Here is a 24,703-nt window from a genome sequence, read left to right as displayed (position 1 = left end):
GTCACAGTGCTTTTGATTACTAGCATTTCCTTTTAAACTCCTAGAGTTTCCATCTCTCTGCTTACATTACCCATCTGTTTTTTTTTCTTGTAGTTCTAGTTTCTTACCATTGTGATCAGAAAAGATACTTGATATGTTTTCAGTCTTAAATTCATTGAGATTTGTTTTGTAGCCTAACATATGATCTCTCCTCAATAATGTTCCATGTGCACTTGAATGTATATCCTATTGTTTTTGGATGGAATGTTCTATCTGTCTTTTAAGTCCATCTGGTCTAATGTGTCATTCAAAGACACTGTTTCCTTAATGATTTTCTATCTGGATGATCTGTCCATTGATGTAAGTGGGTGTTCAAGTCCCTTCCTATTATTGTATTACTGTCAATCACTACCTTTATATCTGTTAATATTTGCTTTATGTATTTAGGTGTTCCAATGTTGGGTGCATAGATATTTATGATTATTATATCCTCTTATTGGATTGATCCCTTTATCATTATGTAATGCACTTCTTTGTCTCTTATTACAGTCTTGGTTTTAAAGTCTACTTTGTCTGATATAAGTAGTGTTACCCCAGCTTTTTTCTTTTTCCATTTCCATTTCCATGGAACTTAGTTTTCCATCCCTTCCCTTTCAGTCTGTATGTATTTAGGTTTGAATTGAGTCTCTTATAGGCAGCATATAGGTGGGTATTGTTAATTTTTTCTATTCTATCACCCTGTGTCTTTTGATTGGAGCACTCAGACCATTTACATTTAAAGTAATTATTGATAGGTATGTACTTATTGACATTTTGTTCATTGTTTTCTCGTTGTTTTGCAGTTCTTGCCTGTTTCTTTTTCTTTTGTTCCCTTTCCTTGTGATTGGTGTTACGCTTGTCTTTCCTTTCCTTTATTTTTTTGAGTATCTATTATAGGCTTTTGGTTTGTGGTTACCATGAGGTTCCTATATAACATTATAAGTATATAGCAGTCTATGTTAAATATATGGTCACTTAATTTCTAATGCATTCTAAAATAACTTTATTTTTGCTTTCTCATTCCCTCCATATTCATATATTATGAATATATTGTCATGTTTTACATATTTTTATTTTGTGAATTTCCTTAACTAATTTTTTTAGATATAAATGATTTTACTTCTTTTGCCTTTTAACTGTCATATGAGTTTTATATAATTTTTTTTCAGATTTTATTTATTTGAGAGAGAGAGAGAGAACATGAGTAGGCGGGAGGGGCAGAGGGAGCAGGAGAAGCAGACTTCCTGCCGAGCAGAAATCCCAATGTGGGGCTCAATCCCAGGACCTGGAGATCATGATCTGAGCTGAAGGCAGACGCTTAACTGACTGAGCCACCCAGGCACCCCTCATACGAGCTTTATAAGTGATTGATCTATTAACTTTACTGTATATTTGCTTTTACTCATGAAATTTTTTCCTTTCATAATTTTCTTATAATTATGGCCTTTTCTACTTAACAAAGTCCCTTTAACATTTCTTGTAAGGCTGACTTAGTGATGATGAACTACTTTAACTTTTGTATGTCTCAGAAACCCTTTATTTCTCCTTCAATTCTGAATGATAATCTTGTTGGGTAGAGAATTCTTGGTTGTAGGTTTTTTCCTTTTGGCACTTTGAATATATCATTCCAGTCTCTTCTGGCCTGCAAAGTTTCTGCTGAAAAATCAACTGATAACACTATGGGGTTTGCCTTGTATAAAACTAGTTGCTTCTCTCTTGCTGCTTTTAACATTCTCTATCTTTAATCTTTGACATTTTAACTATGTCACGATGTGAATCTCCTTGGGTTAATCTTGCTTGGAACTCTCTGTGATTCCTGAACTTGGATGTCTGTTTCCTTCCCAAAGTTAGGGCAGCTATTATTTCTTTAAATAAGTTTTCTACCCTTTTCTTTCTCTCCTTCCCTCTGGAATCCCTATAATGGGAATATTTGTTCACTTGATGTTGTCTAAGAGATCCTTTAACCTATCCTCATTAAAAAAATTTTTTTTTCTGTTTCACTTGGGTGCTTTCCATTACCCTGTCTTCCACATGGCTGATTCATTCTTCTCCATCCTCCAGTCTATTGTTGATTCCTTCTAGTGTATTTTTTCATTTTGGTTATTGTATTTTTCAACACCAATTGGTTCTTTTTTATATTTTCTATTCTTTGCTGAAGTTCTCACTGAGTTCATCCAGTCTTCTCACTAGTCCAGTGAGTATGTTTATGATCATTACTTTGATCTTTTTATCAGATAGATTAGTTATCTCCCATTTCATTTTGTTCTTCTTCTAAAGTTTTATCTTTTTCTTTTATTTGGAGCATATTCTTCTGTCTTAATTTTCCTTGCCTTTCTGTGTTTGTTTCTGTGAATTAGGAAGAATAGTTACTTTTCATAAACTTGAAGGAATGTTCTTGTGTGTGATCATTCTCTGTGTAGATTGTGCCTGGTGAATTTGGCTGGCTGGCTGGAGCTGCGGCTGAATGGGCTGGGGGATCTGGGACACTCAGTGCTGGGGCTTATGGGATGGCTGGAGCTAAAGTGGGCATGGGCTAGGCTGTCCTTGGATTCTCTGCACAGAGGGCATCTTGTTTGGACAGGTGGGTGGAAGCCTGAGTGGTCCTGGGTTCCCTGCACAGAGGGCACTCTGGCAGGACAGCTGAAGCTGAAGTGGCTTCAAGTCTGAGGGGGGCCCAGAGCTCTCTGCACAGAGGGCATTATGGTATGATGGCTCAACCTGAAGTGGGTGCAGGTTGGGGCATTCTCGGGCACTCCACAGGTGGGGCACCTTGGCAAGGTTGATGGAGCCAATGCAGGTGTGGCCCTGGGGTGTTTCAGGGTGTTTTGTGCCTGAATCATCTCGCCTGCCTTCTTTTTAGAGAGCTTTAAATATTCCATTCTATCTCTATTATGGTCATATAAGTTATACATCATTTTTTGTTTTAATTATTGCTCTAAGAGTATATACCATGCATTTTTTAAATTATTTATTTGAGAGAGAGAGAATGAGAGATAGAGAGCACGAGAGGGAAGAGGGTCAGAGGGAGAAGCAGACTCCCCGTTGAGCAGGGAGCCTAATGTGGGACTCGATCCGGGGACTCCAGGGTCATGACCTGAGCCCAAGGCAGTCGCTTAACCAACTGAGCCACCCAGGCACCCCTATACCATACATTTTTAATTGTCATAGTTTACCTTCAAATAATATATTACTACATAGTACACTTTTATTTCTTCCCTCCCATCATTTATCCTACTGTTCTTACATTTTACTTCTTCATCTATTGTGTACTCCATAGTGTGTTTTTATTATTTTCACTTTAAGCTCATTATTTCACTTTAAAGAAATTAAAATATGTGGTGAATGAAAGGCTTTCTTTAATTCACCCACATATTTACTATTTCTTATGCTCTTCATTCCTTTGGTTGGTTCCAAGTTTTCATCTACTATTATTTTCTTTTTGCTAGAATACTTTCCTTTAAACATTTGCAGTTGTTGGCATCAAACTCAGGTCTTATTTGTGTTAAAAAGTGTTCATTTCACCTTCATTCCTGAAGAAGATATTTGCTGGATAGAGAATTCTAAGTTAGTAGGAATTTTTATTTTAGCATTTTAGCACTGTTGTTTCTTTTTTCTTAAAGGTTTTATTTAAATTCCAGTTAGTTAATGGACTGTGTAATACTAGGTTCAGATGTACGGTATAGTGATTCATTTCTTCTGTACAACACCTGGTGCTCATCACAAGTGCACTCCTTAATCCCCATCACCTGTTTAACCCATCTCCCCCACCTCCCTTCTGGTAACCTTCAGTTCTCTATAGTTAAGTGTCTCTCTTTCCTGGTTTGCCCGTCTCTTTTTCTTTACCTTGTATTCTGCCTTATCTGCCTTATATAGTTTGTGGCGAGAAATCTGAAGTCAAGTTTATCTTTAGTTCTCTAAACATGTTCCTTTTTCCCTTTTTTTTCTTTTTGTTTTACTCTGGCTGTTTTTATTTTTATTTTTTAAAAGATTTTATTTATTTTAGAGAGAGAGAGCACATTAGCAGGAGGAGGAGTGGAGGGGAGAGGGAAAAGGAGGGAGGAAGAATCTCAAGCAGACTCCACACTGAATGTGGAGCCCAACACAGGGCTCAATCTCAACCCTGAGATCATGACCTGAGTTACTCTGGCTATTTTTAAATTTTTTCTCTTTATCACTGGTTTTCAGCAATAGAAATTTCCACAGTTGGAATTTGTTTCTAACACTCCATTGTAATTTCATCAAATTCAGAAAACATTTGGCCATTATTTCTTCAAATATTTTTTGTTTCTCACTCTCTCTCTCTCTCATATTTTCCTGAAACTCCAATTCAAAGTACATTAGATACTTGATATTGTTCCACAGATCATTAACACTCTACATTTTTCCCCTGGTCTTTTTCTGTTTTTGCTTCATTTTGTATTGTTGCCATTCTCATGTCTTCAAATCTAGTGATCTTTTCTTCTGAAATATCTAATATGCTGTTAATTCCATTCAGTGAAATTTTTATTTCAGAGATTATATTTTCATCTTCAAGAAGTCCATTTGGTTCTTTTAAATGTATTTTACTTTTCTCCTCATTATTTTTTCCCTTTAAAACCTTGAGCCTATTGAGTGCATTTATAAGAGCCATTTCAGTGTCCTTGTTTGCTAGTTTCATTATGTCTGCCACATTTGATTCTGTATTGATTGACTGATTTTTCTCTTTTTTTAAAAGATTTTATTTATCAGAGAGAGAGAGAGAGAGAGAGAGCACAAGCAGGGGGAGCAGCAGGCAGAGGGAGAGGGAGAAGCAGGCTCCCCACTGAGCAGGGAGCCCAACGTGGGGCTGGATCCCAGGACCCTGGGATCATGACCTGAGCCGAAGGCAGATGCCTAACCGATTGAGCCAACCCAGGCGCCCCATGACTGATTTTTCTCTTTATTATGGATCTCATCTTCCTACTTCTGGCCCCATTTAGTAAATTCTGATTGTATTCTGGATATTGCTAATTTTATATCATTGAGAACTGGATTTTGAAGTTGTTGGATTCATCTTGCCAAACTAAGTTACTTGACATTCACTTTATTTTTTCAAAGATTATTTATAAGTTCTTCAGGATAGCTCTAGAATAGTCTTTATTCTAGGGCTAACTTATCCCCACCACTAAGGTGTGACTTTCTATTCTCTATAGAGTTTTCTATTGAGCTCCTAGTTTTCTCCTGAATGCCTTGTAGGTCAGTGACATATCAAAGTGTCTCCACTCTGGATGATGATATTTTGAATGCTCCCTGGTCCTTTACCAGATGTGGGAATTGCTTGGATCAGTTTTCCTGGTAATCATTCTTTCCTAGGAAATTGTTCTTTGCCTGGCTTTGCAGTTTCACCTGTGTATGTGCAGATTTCTGGAACTCTGTCTCGGCATAACTCCCTTTTCTCTGGTGCTCTGCTCCACAAATTCTAGACACCTCAGCTTCCTGAAGGCTGATATTTGTCTTTTGAACTCACTGAGATAACTGGACTGTGTTTTGGTTCCTTTTCCTTATGGTCCAGAATTTGCATCTAAGCAAGATGCTATGGCAACTATAGTATTCACTTTGTTTTCTTTAGAGATCATACTTCTCTGTTACCTGCTATCCATGGTGTGAAAACAAGTTTTCCTTCCTATATTTTGTCATTTTTTCTAGTTGTTTGTGGCAACAAAGCAATTCAGACACTGTTGCTCTCTCATATCATAGATAATAGCTGTTTTTAAAATTTTATTTAAAATCAATTAACATATAGTGTATTATTATTAGTTTCAGAGGTGGAGTTTAGTGATTCATCAATTACATATAAACCCAATGCTTATTACATCAAATGCCCTCCTTAATGCCTGTAACCCAGTTACCCCAGACCCCTACCCATATCCCCTCCAGCAACCCTCAGTTTGTTTCCTATAGTAAACAGTCTCTTATTGTTTGTCTCCCTCTCTGATTTTATTTTATTTTTCCCTCCCTTCCCCTATATTCATCTGTTTTATTTCTTAAATTTCACATGTGAGTGAAATCATATGAGTTGTCTTTCTGTGATTGACTTATTTCACTTAGCATGATACTGTCTAGTTCCATGTCATTGCAAAATGGCAAGCTTTCATTCTTTTTGATGGCTGAGTAATATTCCATTATACACACACACACACACACACACACACACACACACACACACACACACACACACTGCATCTTCTTTATCCATTGATCTGTCGATGGACAACTAGACTTTTTCCATAGTTTGGCTATTATGGACATCACTGCTATAAACATTGCAGTACCTGTGTCCCTTTGAATCACTACGTTTGTATTCTTTGGTTAAATACCTAGTAGTGCAATTGCTGGGTCCTAGGGTAGTGATATTTTTAACTTTTTGGCGAAACTCCATACTCTTTTCCAAAGTGGCCATACCAGTTTGTATTCCCACCAACAGTGTAGACGGGTTCCATTTTTTCCACATCCTTGCCAACATCTGTTGTTTCCTGACTTGTTAATTTAAGCCATTCTGACTGGTGTGAGGTGATATCTCATTGTGGTTTTGATTTGTATTTCCCTGATGCCCAGTGATGTTGAGCATTTTTTCATGTGTCTGTTGGCCATTTGTATATGTCTTTGGAGAAATGTCTGTTCAGATCTTCTGCCCATTTCTTGACTGGATTATTTATTTGTTTTTGGGTGTTGAGTTTGATAAGTTCTTTATAGATTTTGGATACTAGTCCTTTATCTGATAAGACATTTGCAAATATCTTTTCCCATTCTATAGGTTATCTTTTAGTTTTGTTGACTGTTTCCAATACCATCATCTTTGTCAATTTTGCATCCACTTACATTGACTAATTTTTATCCTGCTATAGGTTATATTTCTGCATCTTTACATGTCTGGTATTTTTTTTAAAAAATATTTTATTTATTTATTTGAGAGAGAGAGCATGAGCCATGAGAGGGGGCATGGTGGTGGGAGGGGCAAAGGGAGAGGTAGAAGCACACTCCCCCTTGAGCTGGGAGCCCAACACAGGACTCGATCCCAGGACCCAGATATCATGACCTGAGCTTAAGGCAGGCGCTTAACCCACTGAGCCACCCAGGCGCCCCTGTCTGATGTTTTCTTAATTGGGTTCTGGATGTTGTGAATTTTACTTTGTTGAATTTTAGACTTAGTGTCTTCCTTTTAAGAGTGTTGGATTTGTTCTGGCAGGCTGTTAAATTACTTGCAGATCAACTGATACTTTCGATATTGTCTTTAAGCTTTGATGGGGCAGGCTTAAAGTAGCCTTTTCTGTAAGACTATTTTAACCCTACCACTATGGTGTGACCTTTCTGTGTTCTCTAAGCAGATGTTCATTAAGGACTCTCACTTTGGCAGGTTCAAACATAAACATTTTTCCAACTGTGCATCAGCTGTGGCTTTGGTTAATTTAGAGCTCTCTGGTTTTCTTTCTCAGCCTTCTGGAGTTTCACAATATATATTCATGGCTTAGTATTCAGCAACAGACTCAAGGAGACTCCTAGGCAAATTTCTGGATGTCTTTTTTTGTGTGTATAGATCCTTCATTTCTGGAACCCTACCCCACATATTTCAGATGCTTATTTCTGTCTCCTCAGCAAATCAACTGTGCTCTGATTGAAGTTTCTTTCTCTGAACTGAAGACTGGAAAATTGTCTCCTGACAGAAAGCTGGAATGATGATAGGGCTCATCTTGTTTGTTTTCCTTTTCTCAGAGATCACAGCCCTGTGCTGCCTGTTGTCCAGTATCTAGAAGCAATCCGCCCTCCTTCCCTCCCTCCCTCCCTCCCTCCCTCCCTCCCTCCCTCCCTCCCTCCCTCCCTCCCTTCCTTCCTTCCTTCCTTCCTTCCTTCCTTCCTTCCTTTCTAGTTTTCCATTTGTTAACAGAGGGAAGATAAGTTCAGTCTCAGTTATTCTATCAAGGCTGGAAACAGAAGTATTATATATCTTTTCTTAATCCTTTTCAACTGTTTGTCTCTAATAAGCATCATATATCCTAATTTTTAAAAAATTCAATCTGAGAATATCTTTCTATTAACTAATAAGTTTACCATTTGTGTTTGAATTGCTGGCTCATTTATGTTTACTATTTCCTTTTTTTTTTGTATTTACACTTTATTCTTATCATGATTCTTTTTCTTTCTTTCCTTTATCTTATATATATTTGTTTCTTTACCTACTTTCTACCCTTGCTACTTATTGGTTTGGAAGTTATATATTTTCAACCTATTCTTTTAGTAGTTAAATTTGTAATATGCATATTTTAAAAAGTCTTTTGTTAGTATTTCCAACTCTCCTCCTAAACAATATGTGGTCCTAAAAATATTTGAATATTGAGCACAACATCCTGCTTACTAATGAATGTGTTTTCTTATTCTCTCCCTCCCCCTTCTCTCTTTTACACAACCCCAATCTGTTATAGTTGTGTACTCTTTTAGATCCACATTGGCTTTTTATAGTCTTAAAAATAAATCACTACTCTAATTCTTATTCTTTGAGTCAGTGCTTATTTGTATCCATTTATATGTTTACAAAATTTTTCAACATTGCTTCTTGCATTCTATTTCTTACTTCTAAGTTCAATTTCTTTCTTGAGACTACTTCCTTTCTTTGATTTGTGAGTTAATTTTCTCAGTCTTTGCCTGAAGATGGATTTATTTTACCCTCATTTTTGAGTATAGGGTTAGCTGAGTGTAGAATTCTAGGTTGAGGGTTATTTCCTTTGATAACTTTAAAAATAATTTGTTGAGAAGTCTATTCTCATTCTGTTTTTCTATGTAAGTCTGTCATTTGCCATTGTTTTCTTTTAAGGTCTTCTTTTTCTCTTTGTAGTTATATGTCTAGGTATGGTTTTGGGGTTTATTAAAGGAGGGGTTTGGCTTTGCAGTTTTTCAGTCAGAGTATTAATACTTTTTAGTAGGTCTGGAAAATTTTTAGGTGTTATTTATTTGAATATTACCACCTTTAAATTCACTCTACTGTCTCTTTCAACCTTTATAATATGCTTATTGGATCTCCTAGTCCAAATGTTCATTAATATTTTTTATCATAGTTTCCATATGTTTGTCTCTCTGTGCTGTGATCTGTCTTCTAGTTCATTCTTCCCTCTTCAGCTGTACTAGTCTGTTCTTTGATGCATTCGTTCTGTTTTTCATTTTATTAACTACTTTTCCTTTCTTTCCAGAAGTTCTATTGGTTCTTCTTCAAATTTTCCTTTTTTTTCCTAAGTCTCATTCTTTTCATTTTTTCTTTAATGTCTTTAATACTTTTAAGCATATTTTTCATGTCTTGTAAAATATTTTGTTTAATATCTTGAAGTTCTAGAATTCTGTTCCTGCTATGTTTTATGTTGCTCTGACTCTCACTCATGGTGGATTAAGTCACCCTGAGTTTGTAAGCTCCTTTGAAGCAGGACTTTCCTGCAAAATCTCTTATGGCCAAGGATATGAGTTTGCTTCTGCATAGGGACTCTGTGTTATCATTGGCATGGGACAAACTTTATGTTAAAGTTTAGAATTGGGAGTGGTTAGTGTGCAGTCAGAATCCAAAACTGAATAAAGTTAGACCTAATGTTCCTTACAGAAGACATTTTTTACCTACTTAGCGAGTAGGAGAAGATAAACTCTCAGTTGTATCTTTGTGAGGTTGAGTGGATTTTTCCTCTGGAGCCTCTTTTCAAGTGTTCCAAATTATGTAGAGGACCCAGTTCCAGTTATCCATCAGTCCTAACTTCTTGTTTCCTGTCCTTGCTTCAATGTTTTAAACACAAGCCTTTCACTGTCACTGGGTCTTCCTACTCCCAACTTTTAACTACAGGCCTTCTCAATTCTTTCCGGCTCTGGCTTTGTTTTATCTTTGTCTTTGGCATATGCGAATTTATTTTTCTTTCCTGCAAGCTCAGCTATGAATTGTAAAAAAAAAAAAAAAAAATTCTATTTTACCCAAAATGTTTTCCTCTTAGCTTAATCAACTATCTTACTAGAACCTGAAATATCTAGTATTATCTTTCCAAAGCACAAAACTGATCATATTACCTCCCTCTTTTTTCTGTGGATTAAAGACCTAAATTTTAACCCAGCTTATCAGGCTCTGTCTTTTGAGTTTTTGAATACCTTTTCAAATGCATATCCTATCACTCTTCTCTGTGGTCTCTGAGCTGTAGCCATACTAGTCTTCTCTTTGTTGTTGGAGCATGTCATTTTCCCTCCCTCAACACACTCCCTTTGAGGCCTTTGAATTTAGCATTCCTTCAGTCTGAAAAGCCACCTTCCCCTACCCACACTGTATATCTACACACCATTCAGATCTCAGCTAACGTGTCATTTACTCAGGGAAGCCTTTCCTGACTTCTCTGACCCTCTTAGTCTAGATCACTTTACTTTGTTATACACTTTTTTTTTTCCTCTAGAAGTATTTGCTTAATAAGTATTTGGTCATTTGTGAGATTATTTGACTAATCTGTGGCTCCCCCATAGTCTGAAAGTGTCATGAGAACAGAGACTATTTTGTTTATTACCGGATATGCATCTAGGTACATTGACTGGAACATAGAATATACTAAAAAATTTGGAATGGGTGGATAGATGGATGGGTGGATGGGTGGATAGAAGGTTGTTTGAAGAATGAGTGAGAAATAGAGTGAGTGAGGAAGGAAGGGAGGGAGAACTGTGCCAAATAACTTATTCTAGGAGCAATTTTTTTTGTGCTTTGTACTTGTAAAAGCAGGAAAATTTCTTTGTCTCTCAGTTCTGTCAGCTTCACATAATAGCAAAAACTTCTCTGTAGGTGGCAGTGCACTTACATAAGATATTTCTCTGAAACAAAAAAAAAAGGGGGTGGTATTATCTTGAACTTTTAAAAGCATTTATATAACTTGAATCTCATCGTGCAGTTTTTAAAACATGCTCTTATTTCCCATAATGTGGATTTATCCTTAATTTATACTTGCCTAGAGTCTTTTTCCCTCAGAGTTATTAATAAGTGCTAGAGAGCTATCAGTCTTCATTTTATGATATTATGATCTAGGTCAACATGCCATTTAAGAATTGGAAAATGGGTATTATGAGTGAAACAGTGGTGGCTAATGTTTTGTCTTTAACAATAATATTTATCTTATAGAATAAATGAAACTGTAGCAAAAATAGAACTACAGACCAAACATGTATGTATCTCAACTAGCTTTTGGTTTGAGACTTTACAGGGGGAAAAGTTGTTTTCTAAACACATTAAAAATAATGGCCAGTTGATCAACTTACTCATGGATTTTATGTATAGACATTTGAAAGCTGAGTTTGTCTTTCCCAGGGTGTTTTGTACAGACTGTTACCACCTATATTGTATAAAGTTCCTTATAATTTAAGTATATCATCAAAAGATTTTCCCCACTTTGTTTTCCATGTTTTAGTTTTTTCAAATTAAAAAATATGTATGTATGCATGTATGTATATATATAAAATAATAATTTTGTTGTTGCAGCACTTAAATGCAGAAAGGTCTTATAAGTCCCAGATTTCTACCTTACACAAGTCTGTTGTAAAGATGGAAGAGGAACTTCAGAAGGTTCAGTTTGAAAAAGTGTCTGCCCTTGCAGATTTATCTTCCACAAGGGAACTTTGTATTAAACTTGACTCAAGCAAAGAACTTCTTAATCGACAGCTGGTTGCCAAAGATCAAGAAATAGAAATGGTATGTAATACATTTTTAAATGGTTCTTTTAATATTATTGTTACTATAAAATTACTACAATTTTAGAAAATCAAACTTTTTTTTAAATATTACATCAAACCATGTCTATCAACTTTAGATTTTATTTCTAAAGTCCAAAAGATAAATTGATGACAGCTGTATTCCAACAATTCAAGAAAGTAACAGAAACTTTTCCTTTATATAATTTGCATTTACTTTTAGCCAGAAGAATTATAAAACACATTAACATAGCAATCAGCAAAGAACTATGAAGTTGAGGTTTATTCAGCTAAATTATAACTTTAATGATATTAAAGTTGATGATAAGCTAAATTTATTTAACTTGTTGGGTTCTTTTAAGCTGTAATTCATTTGATTGTATCTACTGACGTTGTGCTTGCCACCGTGAACATAAGGTTCAAAACATGGATGGACCTAGAGGATATTATGCTAAGTGAAATACATCAGAGAAAGACAAATACCATATGATTTCACTTATATGTAGAATCTATAAAACAAAACATGAATAATCCAACCCATAAATACAGAAAACAAAATAATGGTTGCCAGAAGGGAATGGTGGGGGGATGGGCAAAATGGGTGAAGGAGAGTGAGAGATACAGGCTTCCAGTTATGGAATGAATAAATCATGGTGATAAAAGGTACAGCATAGGGAATATATAGTTAATGGTTTTGTAATAGGCTTGCATGATGACAGATGGTACCTACACTTGTGGTGAGCATAGCCTAACATATAGAGTTGTTGAACCACTATGTTGCACACTTGAAGGTAATGTACCATCATGTGTCATCTATACGCAAAAAAAAAAAAAAAAGAAGAAAGAAAGAAAGAAAGAAGAAAGGAAGGTAGGAAGGAAGGAAAAAAAAGAAAAGAAAAGAGAAAAAGCAAAAGAGAGACAGGCCCTTGCCCTCAAGGACCTCCCAGTATTGAGATACAAATTGTTTGGTATGAATATTATACTAATAAAAAATATTCAAGGTTTGAGAGAGGGAATTCCTAATTGGCCTATGGGTGTCAGGGAGGAGTTCACAAGGAGGTACTGCTGAGCTCCAAAGGGAGGAGGCATCCTATTCAGAAAGAACAACAACATAGACAATGGTATGGAGTTATAAATGAATTCTTGAGTGAATAGTAAGTGATTTGCAATGGCCACTGTAGCATGCACAGGTGAAAGTGGCCAGAGATGTATCTGGAGAGATCACTGGAGCTTGGCTCCTAAAGGATATGTGGACAAGTTGCACAGTGTAATTGAATTTACCCAAAGAATACAAAAATACTAATTCAAAGGGATACATGCATCCCCATGTTTGTCGCAGCATTATCTACAGTAGCCAAATTATAGAAACAGCCCAAGTGTCCACCAATGGATGAATGGGTAAAGATGTGGCAATATATATACAATGGGATATTACTCAGCCATAAAAAAGAATGAAATCTTGCCATTTGCAATGACATGGATGGAGCTAGAGAGCATTATACTAAGTGAAATAAGTCAGAAAGACAAATACAATATGATTTCACTCATATGTGGAATTTAAGAAACAAATGAGCAAAGGGGAAAAAAAGAGAGAAAAGCAAACTAAGAAACAGACTCTTAACTATAGATAACAAACTGATGGTGACCAGAAGGGAGGTGGGTGGGGGGATGGGTTAAATAGGTAATGGGGATTAAGGAGTGCACTTATTGTGATGAGCACTGGGTGTTATATGGAAGTGTTGAATCACTATATTGTGCACCTGAAACTAATATTATACTGTATGTTAATGAACTGGAATTTAAAAACTTAAAAAGTCAACAAATTTTGGTCATCTTTACATTTCCAGTTTTTTTATTTTGTTAGTCTACTGTTTCATGTGTCTGTTGGTTTCTGTAAGAATCCACTGTTAATATTTTATTAATGAAGTGGTATATGCAAGAATTTTCTGACTCTTCCTTTAAATTATTTTTCTTATTTTAGCAAGAATTTTTTAATGATGGAAGTAACTCATGAATAGATTTTCACTGTAAAAATTCAAAAAACATGTCCTTAATTTTTTCTTTAAAAATATTTTTTACTTACTCTTTTCAAATTGGAAAATTAGTAATACATGTCATTGCAAATGAAACAATATTAAAATGAAATGCCAGAAATATTATCCCAAAGCTTATTCAAATAATAATACACCATGACCAAGTAGGATATGTACCAGTACCAGTAATTTTCTTTAAGCCTTAAAATCATTACCCTTAGAAGTACAATATATAAAGTTGAAAGTGATTTATATTAATTTTTAAACATTTTAAGGATGTTTACTTCAAGTTTTGTAGTTTCTTTACTATTCTCATATTATTTTTCCTATTTTTTCTTTTATTATGTTAAAATACACATAACCTTTTCTCTCTTAACCATTTTTAAGTGTACAGTTCATTGGTATTAAATACATTCACCTTGTTGTGCAGCCATCACCACCGTAACTCTTTACATCTTGTAGATCTTAAACTCTATAACTATTAAACAATAACTCCTTATTTTCCCTTTTCCCCAGCCCCTGGCAACCATCATTGTACTTTACTACTCTAAGTACCTCATGTAAGTGGATTCATACAGTATTTGTCTTTTTTTTATTAACATATATTTGTTTCAGAGGTACAGGTCTGTGATTCATCAGTCTTACACAATTCACAGCACTCACCATAGCACATACCCTCCCCAATGTCCATCACCCAGCCACCCCATCCCTCCCACCCCCCTCTACTCCAGCAACCCTCAGTTTGTTTCCCGAGATTAAGTCTCTTATGATTTGTCTGCCTCTCTGGTTTCGTCTTTTTTCATTTTTCCTTCCCTTCCCCTATGATCCTCTGCCTTGTTTCTCAAATTCTTCATATCAGTGAGATCATATGATACTTGTCTTTCTCTAATTGACTTATTTCACTTAGCATAATACCCTCTAGTTCCATCCACATCGTGGCAAATGGCAAGATTTCATTTTTTTTGGCTGTGTGTGTATGTATGTATATATATATATATATACATACACACACCACATCTTCCTCTCTCTTTTTTTTTTAAAGATTTTATTTATTTACTCGACAGAGAGAGACACAGTGAGAGAGGGAACACAAGCAGGGGGAATGGGAGAGGGAGAAGCAGGCTTCCCACCGAGCAGGGAGCCCGATGTGGGACTTAGTCCCAGGACCCTGGGATCATGACCTGAGCCGAAGGCAGACACTTAACGACTGAGCCACCCAGGCACCCCTATACCACATCTTTTTTTATCCATTCATCTATTGATGGACATCTAAGCTCTTTCCATAGTTTGGCTATTGTGGACATTGCTGCTATAAACATTGGGGTGCATGTGCCCCTTTGGATCACTACATTTGTATCTTTGGGGTAAATACCCAGTAGTGCAATTTCTGGGTCATAGGGTAGCTCTATTTTCAACTTTTTGAGGAACCTCCGTACTGTTTTCCAGAGTGGCTACACCAGCTTGCATTCCCACCAACAGTGTAGGAGGGTTCCCCTTTCTCCGCATCCTCGCCAACATCTGTCGTTTCCTGACTTGTTAATTTTAGCCATTCTGACTGGTGTGAGGTGGTATCTCATTGAGGTTTTGATTTGGATTTCCCTAATGCTGAATGATGTTGAGCACTTTTTAATGTGTTTTTGGCCATTTGGATGTCTTCTTTGCAGCAGTGTCTGTTCATGTCTTCTGCCCGTTTCTTGATTGGATTTTTTGCTCTTTGGGTTTGTTGAGTTTGATAAGTTCTTTATAGATTTTGGATACTAGCCCTTTATCTGATATGTCATTTGCAAATATCTTCTCCCATTCTGTCAATTGTCTTTTGGTTTTGTGGACTGTTTCCTTTGCTGTGCAAAAGCTTTTTATCTTGATGAAGTCCCAATAGTTCATTTTTGCCCTTGCTTCCCTTGCCTTTGGTGATGTGTCTAGGAAGAAGTTGCTGTGGCTGAAGTCAAAGAGGTTGCTGCCTGTGTTCTCCTCAAGGATTTTGATGGATTCTTGTCTCACATTTAGGTCTTTCATCCATTTTTAGTCTATTTTTGTGTGTGGTGTAAGGAAATGGTCCAGTTTCATTCTTCTGCATGTGGCTGTCCAATTTTCCCAGCACCATTTGTTGAAGAGACTGTCTTTTTTTTTTTTTTAATTTTTTATTGTTATGTTAATCACCATATATTACATCATTAGTTTTTGGTGCAGTGTTCCATGATTCATTGTTTGTTCATAACACCCAGTGCTGTCTTTTTTCCATTGGACATTCTTTCCTGCTTTGTCGAAGATTAGTTGACCATAGAGTTGAGGGTCCATTTCTGGGCTCTCTATTCTGTTCCACTGATCTATGTGTCTGTTTTTGTGCCAAGTATTTGTCTTTTTGTGACTGCTTTTTTCACTTAGCATAATGTCCTCAAGGTTTTTTCACTTAGCATAATGTCCTCAAGGTTCATCAGTGTTATATTACAGAATTTCTGTCTTAAGGCTGAATAATATTCCATTGTATAAATACACTACATTTCGCTCATCTATTCATCATTTGATAGATGCTTGGGTTGCTTCTGTGTTTTAGTTATTGTGAATAATGCTGCTATGAATGAGTGTACAAATAGCTCTTCAAGGCCTTTCTTTCAATTCTTTTGGATTTATACCCAGAAGCTGGATTTCTGGATCATATGGCAATTCTATTTTTAATTTTTCAAGGGAATTTTGTACTGTTTTCTACAATGACTGTACCATTTTACATCCCCAACAAAAGCACACACAGGTTCCAGTTTCTTTATACCCTTGCCAACACTTATTATATTTTAGCTTTGTTTTTTCTGTTGTTGATAATAGCTATCCTAGTGATTGTGAAGTGGTCAGGCTAAGTCTAACTGTATTTTAAAATACTCCTGACATAAATTTTTTGCCATAAAATTTAGTTATTTATGTATATATGTTTATCCCATAATAAACTGTAATTTCAAGTGCAGTAAACCATCTTATTTACCTTTGTATTTCCTTAGCTGTACTATGCATATAGGGGACACTCAAATAATTTTGTCTAAATTAAGTTTTGATTTTGAGATAATTATAGATTCACATGCAATTGTAAGAAATAATGCAAACTTTCATTTACCTGGTCTCCCCTGATGGTAAGCTCTTGCAAAATTATTGTATAATATCGCAACCAGGATGTTGACATTAAATCAGGCAAGGTATGGAGCATTTCCATCACAGGATACATCATGTTGCCCTTTTGTAGCTCTGTCTAATTCCCTCCTATCCCTGTCCTCTCCTTAACCCATAGCAACCACTAATCTAGTCTCCATTTCTGTAATTTTATCACTTCAAGAATGTTACATAAATGGAATCCTATGGTATGTAACTTTTTGGACTTGGATTTTTTTCACTCAGCATAATTCTCTGTAGAGTATTCTAGGTTGTTGTTCATTCCTTTTCATTGCTAACCAGTATTCCATGCTTTGGGTGTAACACTGTTTAACCATTCATGCATTGAACACCTGGGTTATTTCCAGTTTTTAGATTGTACAAATAAAATATTGTAAATATTGTCTACATGTTTTTGTGTGCAACTTGTCTTCATTTCTCTATAAATGCCCAGGAATGCAGCTTTTGGATTATATGGTAGTTGCATAATTCATTTTTTAAGCAGGTGCCAAACTGTTTTCCCCAGTCTATACCATTTTGCATTCCCAGCAACAATGTGTGAGTGATCAGTTTTTCCACATCTTTGTCCACATTTAGTGGTGTCACTTTTTTATTTTAACCAATCTGATATAGGTGTAGGGCTATATCATCGACTAGTTGCATTTTCCTAAATTAATGAAGCAGAACATATTTTTATATGATTATTTGCCATCTATATATCTTCTTTGGTGAAATATCTCTTTGTATCTTTTGCCCATGTTTTCATTGAATTATTTACCTTTTTAATGTTGAGTATTAAGCATTCTTTATATATCTTAGATACTGGTCCTTTATCAAATATGTGGTTTGCAGGTATTTTCTCCCAGTATGTAGCTTGTGTTTTCATCTTCTTATTAGGGTCTTTCTAAGAGCAAAAGTTTAAGTTTGGATGATGTGCAGTTTATCAATTTCCTTTTATGGATTTTGCTTTTGGTTTTAAGTCTAAAAATTCTTTGCATAGCTCTCAATCCCAAAGATTTTTCCTAGGTTTTATTCTAAAAATGTTATAGTTTTATGTTGAATTGATTGTTCTACTTTTCACTACTTCCCTTTTGCTGGGCCATAAAAATTTTCAGATTTTTAATTTGTGTATAAAACTACACGGTAATTATTTTGTTGCATAAAACTTTTATCACATTTTGCATTATATTCTTAAGATGCATTTCCAGAAGTGGGAATTTGGGCATATATAGCCAGAGAGCTTTCAGAAAGTTATGATACACAATTAAAAAGAAACTAGTGGTACTCTTCTGGGCAGAAGCTTCTGAGCATGATGTAGCAGAGATGGCTTCTCCTTGATCTCAGCCATAGAAATGAGGTGATAAAGGGAATGACATCATTTGGAAAGCATGGCAAAAAAAAAAAAAAAGATGCACATGTGCTGCAGCTGTGGCTCTAAGGCCTACCACTTTTAGAAGTCAATGTGGCAAATACTGTTGCCCTACCAAGTAGAAGAGAAAGTGTAACTGGAGTGCAAAGGCTAAAAGATGAAATACCATTGAGACCAGTCTAATGAGGCATGTAAAAGTTGTATACCAGAGATTCAGGCACGGATTCCATGAAGAAGCAACACCTAAACCCAGGAGGGCAGCTGTTGCATTATCCACTTCATCCTAAGGATTTCAGCAACTAGTCATGCAATAACATTTTTTTTTTAAAGGAAACTAGTAACTTCATGATAACAAGAAGCAAAATAGTAAGCTACTTAGAAGTTTAATAAAGAACCATGGAAAGTGATAGCTAAGAGTTCCCCTTTGGAGTCAGAGCAAGCCTTAAAGACTTACCCCTAACTGCCCTGCAGAGGAGTCCAATTTTAATTGGATCAGACTATAAAGCAATTTATACCCCTAGGCCACTGTCAAATCAATAGAGCAGTTAGCCAGCAATTAATGGAGGCAAGCATTTAGATGATAACAATAGAGACAGACCAGCTAGAAACTTAACAGGAAGATCAAGGACAAACAGTCAAAGATAGCCTGACTAAATCCACTGTCATCCCAATAGAATGGTTTAGAGAGATTATGAACATGCTGATGGTAAATGAGTTAGAGTGATTATTCATATATGTGCTGCCGAAGCGAGCACTAGAGTGATTATTCATATACCCTGAGGAATAACATCAGAGGCTGTGCACTGCAAGGGAAATAGACTTCATGGAGACTGTCCAGAGAAAGGGAGGGAGGAAGGAAGGAAGGAAGGAAGGAAGGAAGGAAGGAAGGAAGGAAATGAAGGACCACAATAAGCCCTGACATGGGGAGGATCAGTATTCAGAGTTGTTATAATATATAGTATCTTAAATGTCCAGTGTTCAACGACAACAAGAATTTGACTTTCAAAGAAACAAGAAATTGCGATTCATCCATAGGTAAACAAAGCAAGCAAAAGAAACTGCCTTTGAGAACAGTTTACAATTTCTGTGTCCTTATTATTAATCTCTATTGATGAGACATTGTTATCATACATTCCTTTGCTTCTTTAAACATGGTTACCTTTAGAGTTTAGGTGGAGGAATACGGGGACCATAAGCTTGCCTCATCTCTTGAACACAGCTAGATAAATATCAAATCATTCTGAACACCCAAGAAATTGATCTGAGGACTGGTAGAACAAACTGCACATCTAGAGGTTGAAAAACAGCCACATTGTGGCAGGTAGGAGTTGCAGAGAGTTGATTTGGGGGAGAGAAGAATTGCAGGTGTTGCAGGGGGGTGGGAGCCCTGATCAAGGAGAGAGGAGTGAGAGACAGAGAGAGAAAGAGTTAAAGCAGCACACAGAGGATTGTATTCCTCAAAACTGTTGACTGGGAAAAGGAGAGAGGCTGCTTACCATAAGTAGCGGAGCTCAAAGTCTAAAGTTTTAGAAGTCCGTGCCATTGTCACAGTCATGACGGCTGGGCTTAGCAGGGCTCCAGTGAGGAAGGAGGGCGGAGACCAGGGAGCAGGCAGTATGGTCTGAGGATCCCCTGGGTCCCACAGGGAGAAACAGTTCCCTTTCTTGGAGTGTATTTGGGAGTGGAAGCATGGCCTCTCTGGGAACAAAAGAGCTGGCGGGCACCAATGTGCTGCCCTGTTTACTGGCATGGGAACAAAAAAGCTGGCTAAGGACAGCAAAACTTAGTGCTAGGTTTTTGCTGCGCTTTAACATAAACTCTGAACCACTGCATGGTCTCGTGACTGCTTTTCAGGGACAAGCCACCACCAGCCACAGCATGGCAAAATCCTCCCCCAGAGGATCAGCGCGGGTCCGTGCCATGGGGGTCCCTAAAATTTGGAGTTTTGAAACCTAGCTGCATGTCTGAAATAAAACACAGGAGTACTCTGGCAGGCAGATAGTCGGACACAGGCAGCAATCTGATGAAAGTTGGGGCCACAGGGGAGAGATTGTTTCCTCTTCTGTGAAGGCTTGCTGAAGAGTGGTGGCTACAAACTCCCCAGCCTGGGGACAAGAGAGTGGCACCACCGCCCCTCCCCCAACCCATCAGCACTGACCAACTTGTGAGCAATACAACGCCCCACCGTGGAGGCTGGACCCGCTTAAAACAAGCCCCACCCCCTCTGTGCCCTGCAGGTGCATCTCCACTAGGGCAAGTTCGCTTGAGAATCAGCACAGCAGGTCTCTCCCTCAAAAGAACAGCACAAATCCCTTGCAGACACCAAGTCTACTGATCATAGAGTGTTGCAAAAGCTTCAGGTCTAGGGAAAATAGGATCTAGCTTCTCTTAACAAGCAGACCAAAACACACCTAGTTAAAACTTGGCACAGTGGACAAGATCCAAACACCCCCACTGCAGGCAAGAGGCAGCTCTGCAGAGGACTGACCTGAGGGAAAGAGCAGCCAACACACAACAGCAGAGTGCACACTCTGAAACACCTCCTGAAGCACCAGGCCCAACACATATAGGACCTCTTCTTAATATAGCCATTACTCTCAGGAGGAGGAATATAACAGTCTTTCCTAACGATCACACACAAAAAAACAGTGACCTAGACAAAATGACAAGATTGAGTAATTCACCCCAAAAGAAAGAACAAGAAGAAGTAACATCCAGGGATTTAATCAAAACAGATATAAGTAAGATGCCTGAACCAGAATTTAAAACAACAATCATAAGGATACTAGCTGGGCTTGAGAAAACCATAGAAGACACTAGAGAATCCCTTACTGCGGAGATAAAAGAACTAAAAACTAGTCCAAAACTAGGCCAAAATAAAAAAACTGCTGTAACTGAGATGCAAAACTGACTGGATGCAATGATAATGAGAATGGTTGAAACAGAGGAATGAATCAGTGATATAAAGATAAAATTATGGAAAATAATAAAGCTGAAAAGAAGAGGGAAAGAAAAGTATTGAATCATGAATGTAGACTCAGGGAACTCAGTGACTCTTTAAAGCATAATAACATTGGTATCAGGAGTCTCAGAAGAAAGGGAAAAGGGGGCAGAAAGTTTATTTGAGCAAATTATAGCTGAAAACTTCTCTAATTTGGGGAAGAAAACAGACTTCAAAATCCAAGAGGCACAGAGAACTCTGATCAAATTCAACAAAAGCTGACCCACACCAAGACATATCATAGTCAAATTCACAAAACACACAGACAAGGAAAGAATCCTGAAAGCAGCAATGGAAAGAAGTCCTTAACCTACAAGGGAAGACAGATTAGGTTCACAGCAGATCTGTCCACAGAAACCTGGCAAAGAGAGTGGCATGATACAGTCAACATGCTTAATGGGAAAAATATGTAGCCCAGAATACTTTATCCAGCAAGGCTGTCATTCAGAATAGAGGGGGAGATAAAGAATTTCCCAAACAAACAAAAACTAAAGGAGTTCATGACCACTAAACCAGCTCTGCAAAAATTTTGAAGGGGCCTCTCTGAGTGGAAAGGAAAGACCAAAAGTGACAAAGACTAGAAAGGAACAGAGAACATCACCAGAAACACTAACTTTACAAAATTTAAATAAAAATTTGATGAAAACCAAACCAAACCAAACCCCAAAAATGGTTTCCTTTAGTTCTTTGAACTAAAATATTTATAAATACTTGAGCTAAAATGTTTAGAATAGCTTTTTCAAATCCTTTATCTAAGTCTGTCTATATATACTTTCTCTCTTTTATTCTATCAACTTATTTAAAGGATATATTAATTAAAAAGTGATAATTATAACAATTTTCTCAATTATATGTGAATGATCCTCCAGGATAGACCATATCTTAGGCTATAACCAGCCTCAATATATTTAAAAGGATTCAGATCATGCAAAGTATATTCTCCCACAAAAATGCAATTATTAGGAATCAATAAAAAAGAAGGAAATTTGGGAAATTCACAAATATATGCAAATTGAACAAAACACTCCCCAATACCAGTGAGTTAAAGAAGAAAGAAAATACTCTGAGATTGAGGAAAATGAAAACATAATATGCCAAAATTTATAAGATGCCAATTGAATCAGTACTTACAGGGAAATTATAGCTGTAAATGTCTATATTAAAAAAGGAGAAGAAAGATTTCAAATCACTAACCTAATCTTTCACTTAGGACACTGGAAAAAGAGGAGCAAACTAAACCTAAAGTAAGAGGAATGAAAGAAATTATAAAGATTAGAACAGGAATTAATAAAAAGATGGGAAAACAATAGAGAACATCAAAAAACCCAAAAGATTGGTCTTTCACAATATCAACAAAATTGATAAAACTTTAGCTAGAGAGAGAGAGAAAGAGAAGTCAAATACTAAAACCAGGAATGAAAAGGGGACATCCCTACTAATTTAAAGAAAATAAAAGGATTCTGAAGGAATATTATGAGCAACTAAATGCCACCAGTTATATAACTTAGGTGAAATCAGTATATTCCCAGAAAGAAAATACTGAAACCAACTTAAGGAAAAATAGAAAATCTATATATATCTATAACAAGTAAAGAGATTGAGTTAGTGATTTTAAAACTTCCATAAAGAGAAGTTGAAGCCCAGATGGCTTTAGTTGTAAATTCTTCCAATGTTTAAAGATGAATTGATACAGATTTTCACAAACTCTTCCAAAAATAAAGGAAGAACTTCCCCAATGAAAGCTAGTATTACCCTGATGCCCAAACCAAAGACAGCATAAGAAAACTGCAGATCAATATCTCTTATGAATTTAGATGAAAAATCCTCAAGGAAATACTAGAAAATTGAATCTAACAGCACGTAAAATGAATTTTTACCGTGATCAAGTGGATGTATCCCCAGAATGCAAGGTTTGTTTAATACATGAAAACCAATTAGTGAAATATATCATATCGTTAGAATAAAGAACAAAAACCAATGATCACCTCAATAGATGCAGAAAAAGCATTTGACAAAATCCTGCACCATGTCATGATAAAAACAATATAAACTAGAAACAGAAGGTAACTTTACTTGATAAAGAGCATCTATGATAATCCCCGAGTTAACATCATACATAATGTTGAAAGACTGAATGCTTTCCCCCTTTCTTATCGGTAACAAGATAAGAATGCCCTCCTCACCTCTTCTATGCAACATTGTACTAGAGGTTCTAGCCTGAGCAATTAAGGAAGAAAAAGAAATAAAAGGCATTCAGATTGATAAAGAAGTAAAACTATCTTTATCCACAGCTGACATGATCTTGGATATGGAAAATCCTTAAGGGATATGCTAAAAAACCTAAATTAATAAATGAGATCATCAAGGTTGCAGGATACAAGATCAATATACAATAATCATTTATATCTCTGTATACTAGCAGTGAACAATCCAAAAATGAAAATAAAACAATTTCATCAGATGAGTTTGTATCAAAAGGGATTGCACCAAGAGGAATAAAATACTTAGGTATAAATTTAACAAAAGAAGTGCAAAACTTGTACTTTACAAAACTAGAAAATATTGCTAAAAAAAAAATTAAAGAGGACCTAAGTAAACGGAAAGACATCTGTATTCATGGATTAGAAGACTAAACATCGTTAAAAGGGCAATACTACCCCCAAATTGATCTACAGATTCAATACAATACCTATCAGAATCTCAGCTGATTTCTTTGTAGAAATTGGCAAGATGATATAAAATTAATATGGAAGTTCAAGTGACCCAGAGTAGCCAAAACAATCTTGAAAAAGAACAAAATCTGGGGCACCTGGGTGGCTCAGTCAGTTAAGCATCTGGCTTCGGCTCACGTCATGATCTCAGGGTCCTGGAATCAAGCCCTACATTGGGCTCCCTGCTCAGCGAGGAGTTTGCTTCTCCCTCTCCTCCTCCCCCTTGCTCGTTCTCTTTCTCTCTCTCTCTCAAATAAAATCTGTGACCTTGGGTTAGATAATGCTTTCTTAGATCCACATCAAAAGCACAGGCCACAACAGAAAAAATAGATTCAAAGGATTTCCTCAATTTTTCTAGCACAATTTTTTGAAGAGACTGTCTTTTTTTCATTGTATATTCTTTCCTGCTTTGTCAAAGATTAGTTGACCATATAGTTGGGGGTCCATATCTGTGTTTTCTATTCCATTCCATTGATTTATGTGTCTGTTTTTGTGCCAGTACTATACTGTCTTGATGACTACAGCTTTGTAATATAGCTTGAAGTCCGGAATTGTGATGGCTCTAGCTTTTGCTTTTCTTTTTCAAGATTGCTTTGGCTCTTTGGGGTCTTTTGTGGTTCCATACAAATTTTAGGATTGTTTGTTCTAGCTCTCTGAAAAATGCTGGTGGTATTTTGATAGGGATTGCATTAAATGTGTAGATTGCTTTGGGTAGTTATAGACATTTTAACAATATTTG

The 24,703-nt window shown here is 36.4% G+C and overlaps 1 protein-coding gene across 11 annotated transcripts in view; it reads left to right on the top strand.

Moving 5' to 3' along the window:
- Positions 1–24,703, top strand: part of TSGA10 (testis specific 10) — a 143,812-nt gene that overhangs the window by 106,693 nt on the left and 12,416 nt on the right. For all 11 annotated transcript variants that reach the window (XM_027620846.1, XM_027620845.1, XM_027620851.1 and 8 more), the window contains one exon: positions 11,507–11,716. In XM_027620846.1, coding sequence (XP_027476647.1) covers positions 11,507–11,716 — 210 coding nt within the window. The remainder of the gene's footprint in view (positions 1–11,506; positions 11,717–24,703) is intronic.

This window comes from Zalophus californianus, chromosome 8, assembly GCF_009762305.2.
Source record: "Zalophus californianus isolate mZalCal1 chromosome 8, mZalCal1.pri.v2, whole genome shotgun sequence".
NCBI classification, from domain to species: Eukaryota; Metazoa; Chordata; class Mammalia; order Carnivora; family Otariidae; genus Zalophus; species Zalophus californianus.
The sequence above is the reverse complement of the archived record's forward strand: the minus strand, read 5'-3'. Positions and strand labels throughout refer to the sequence as shown.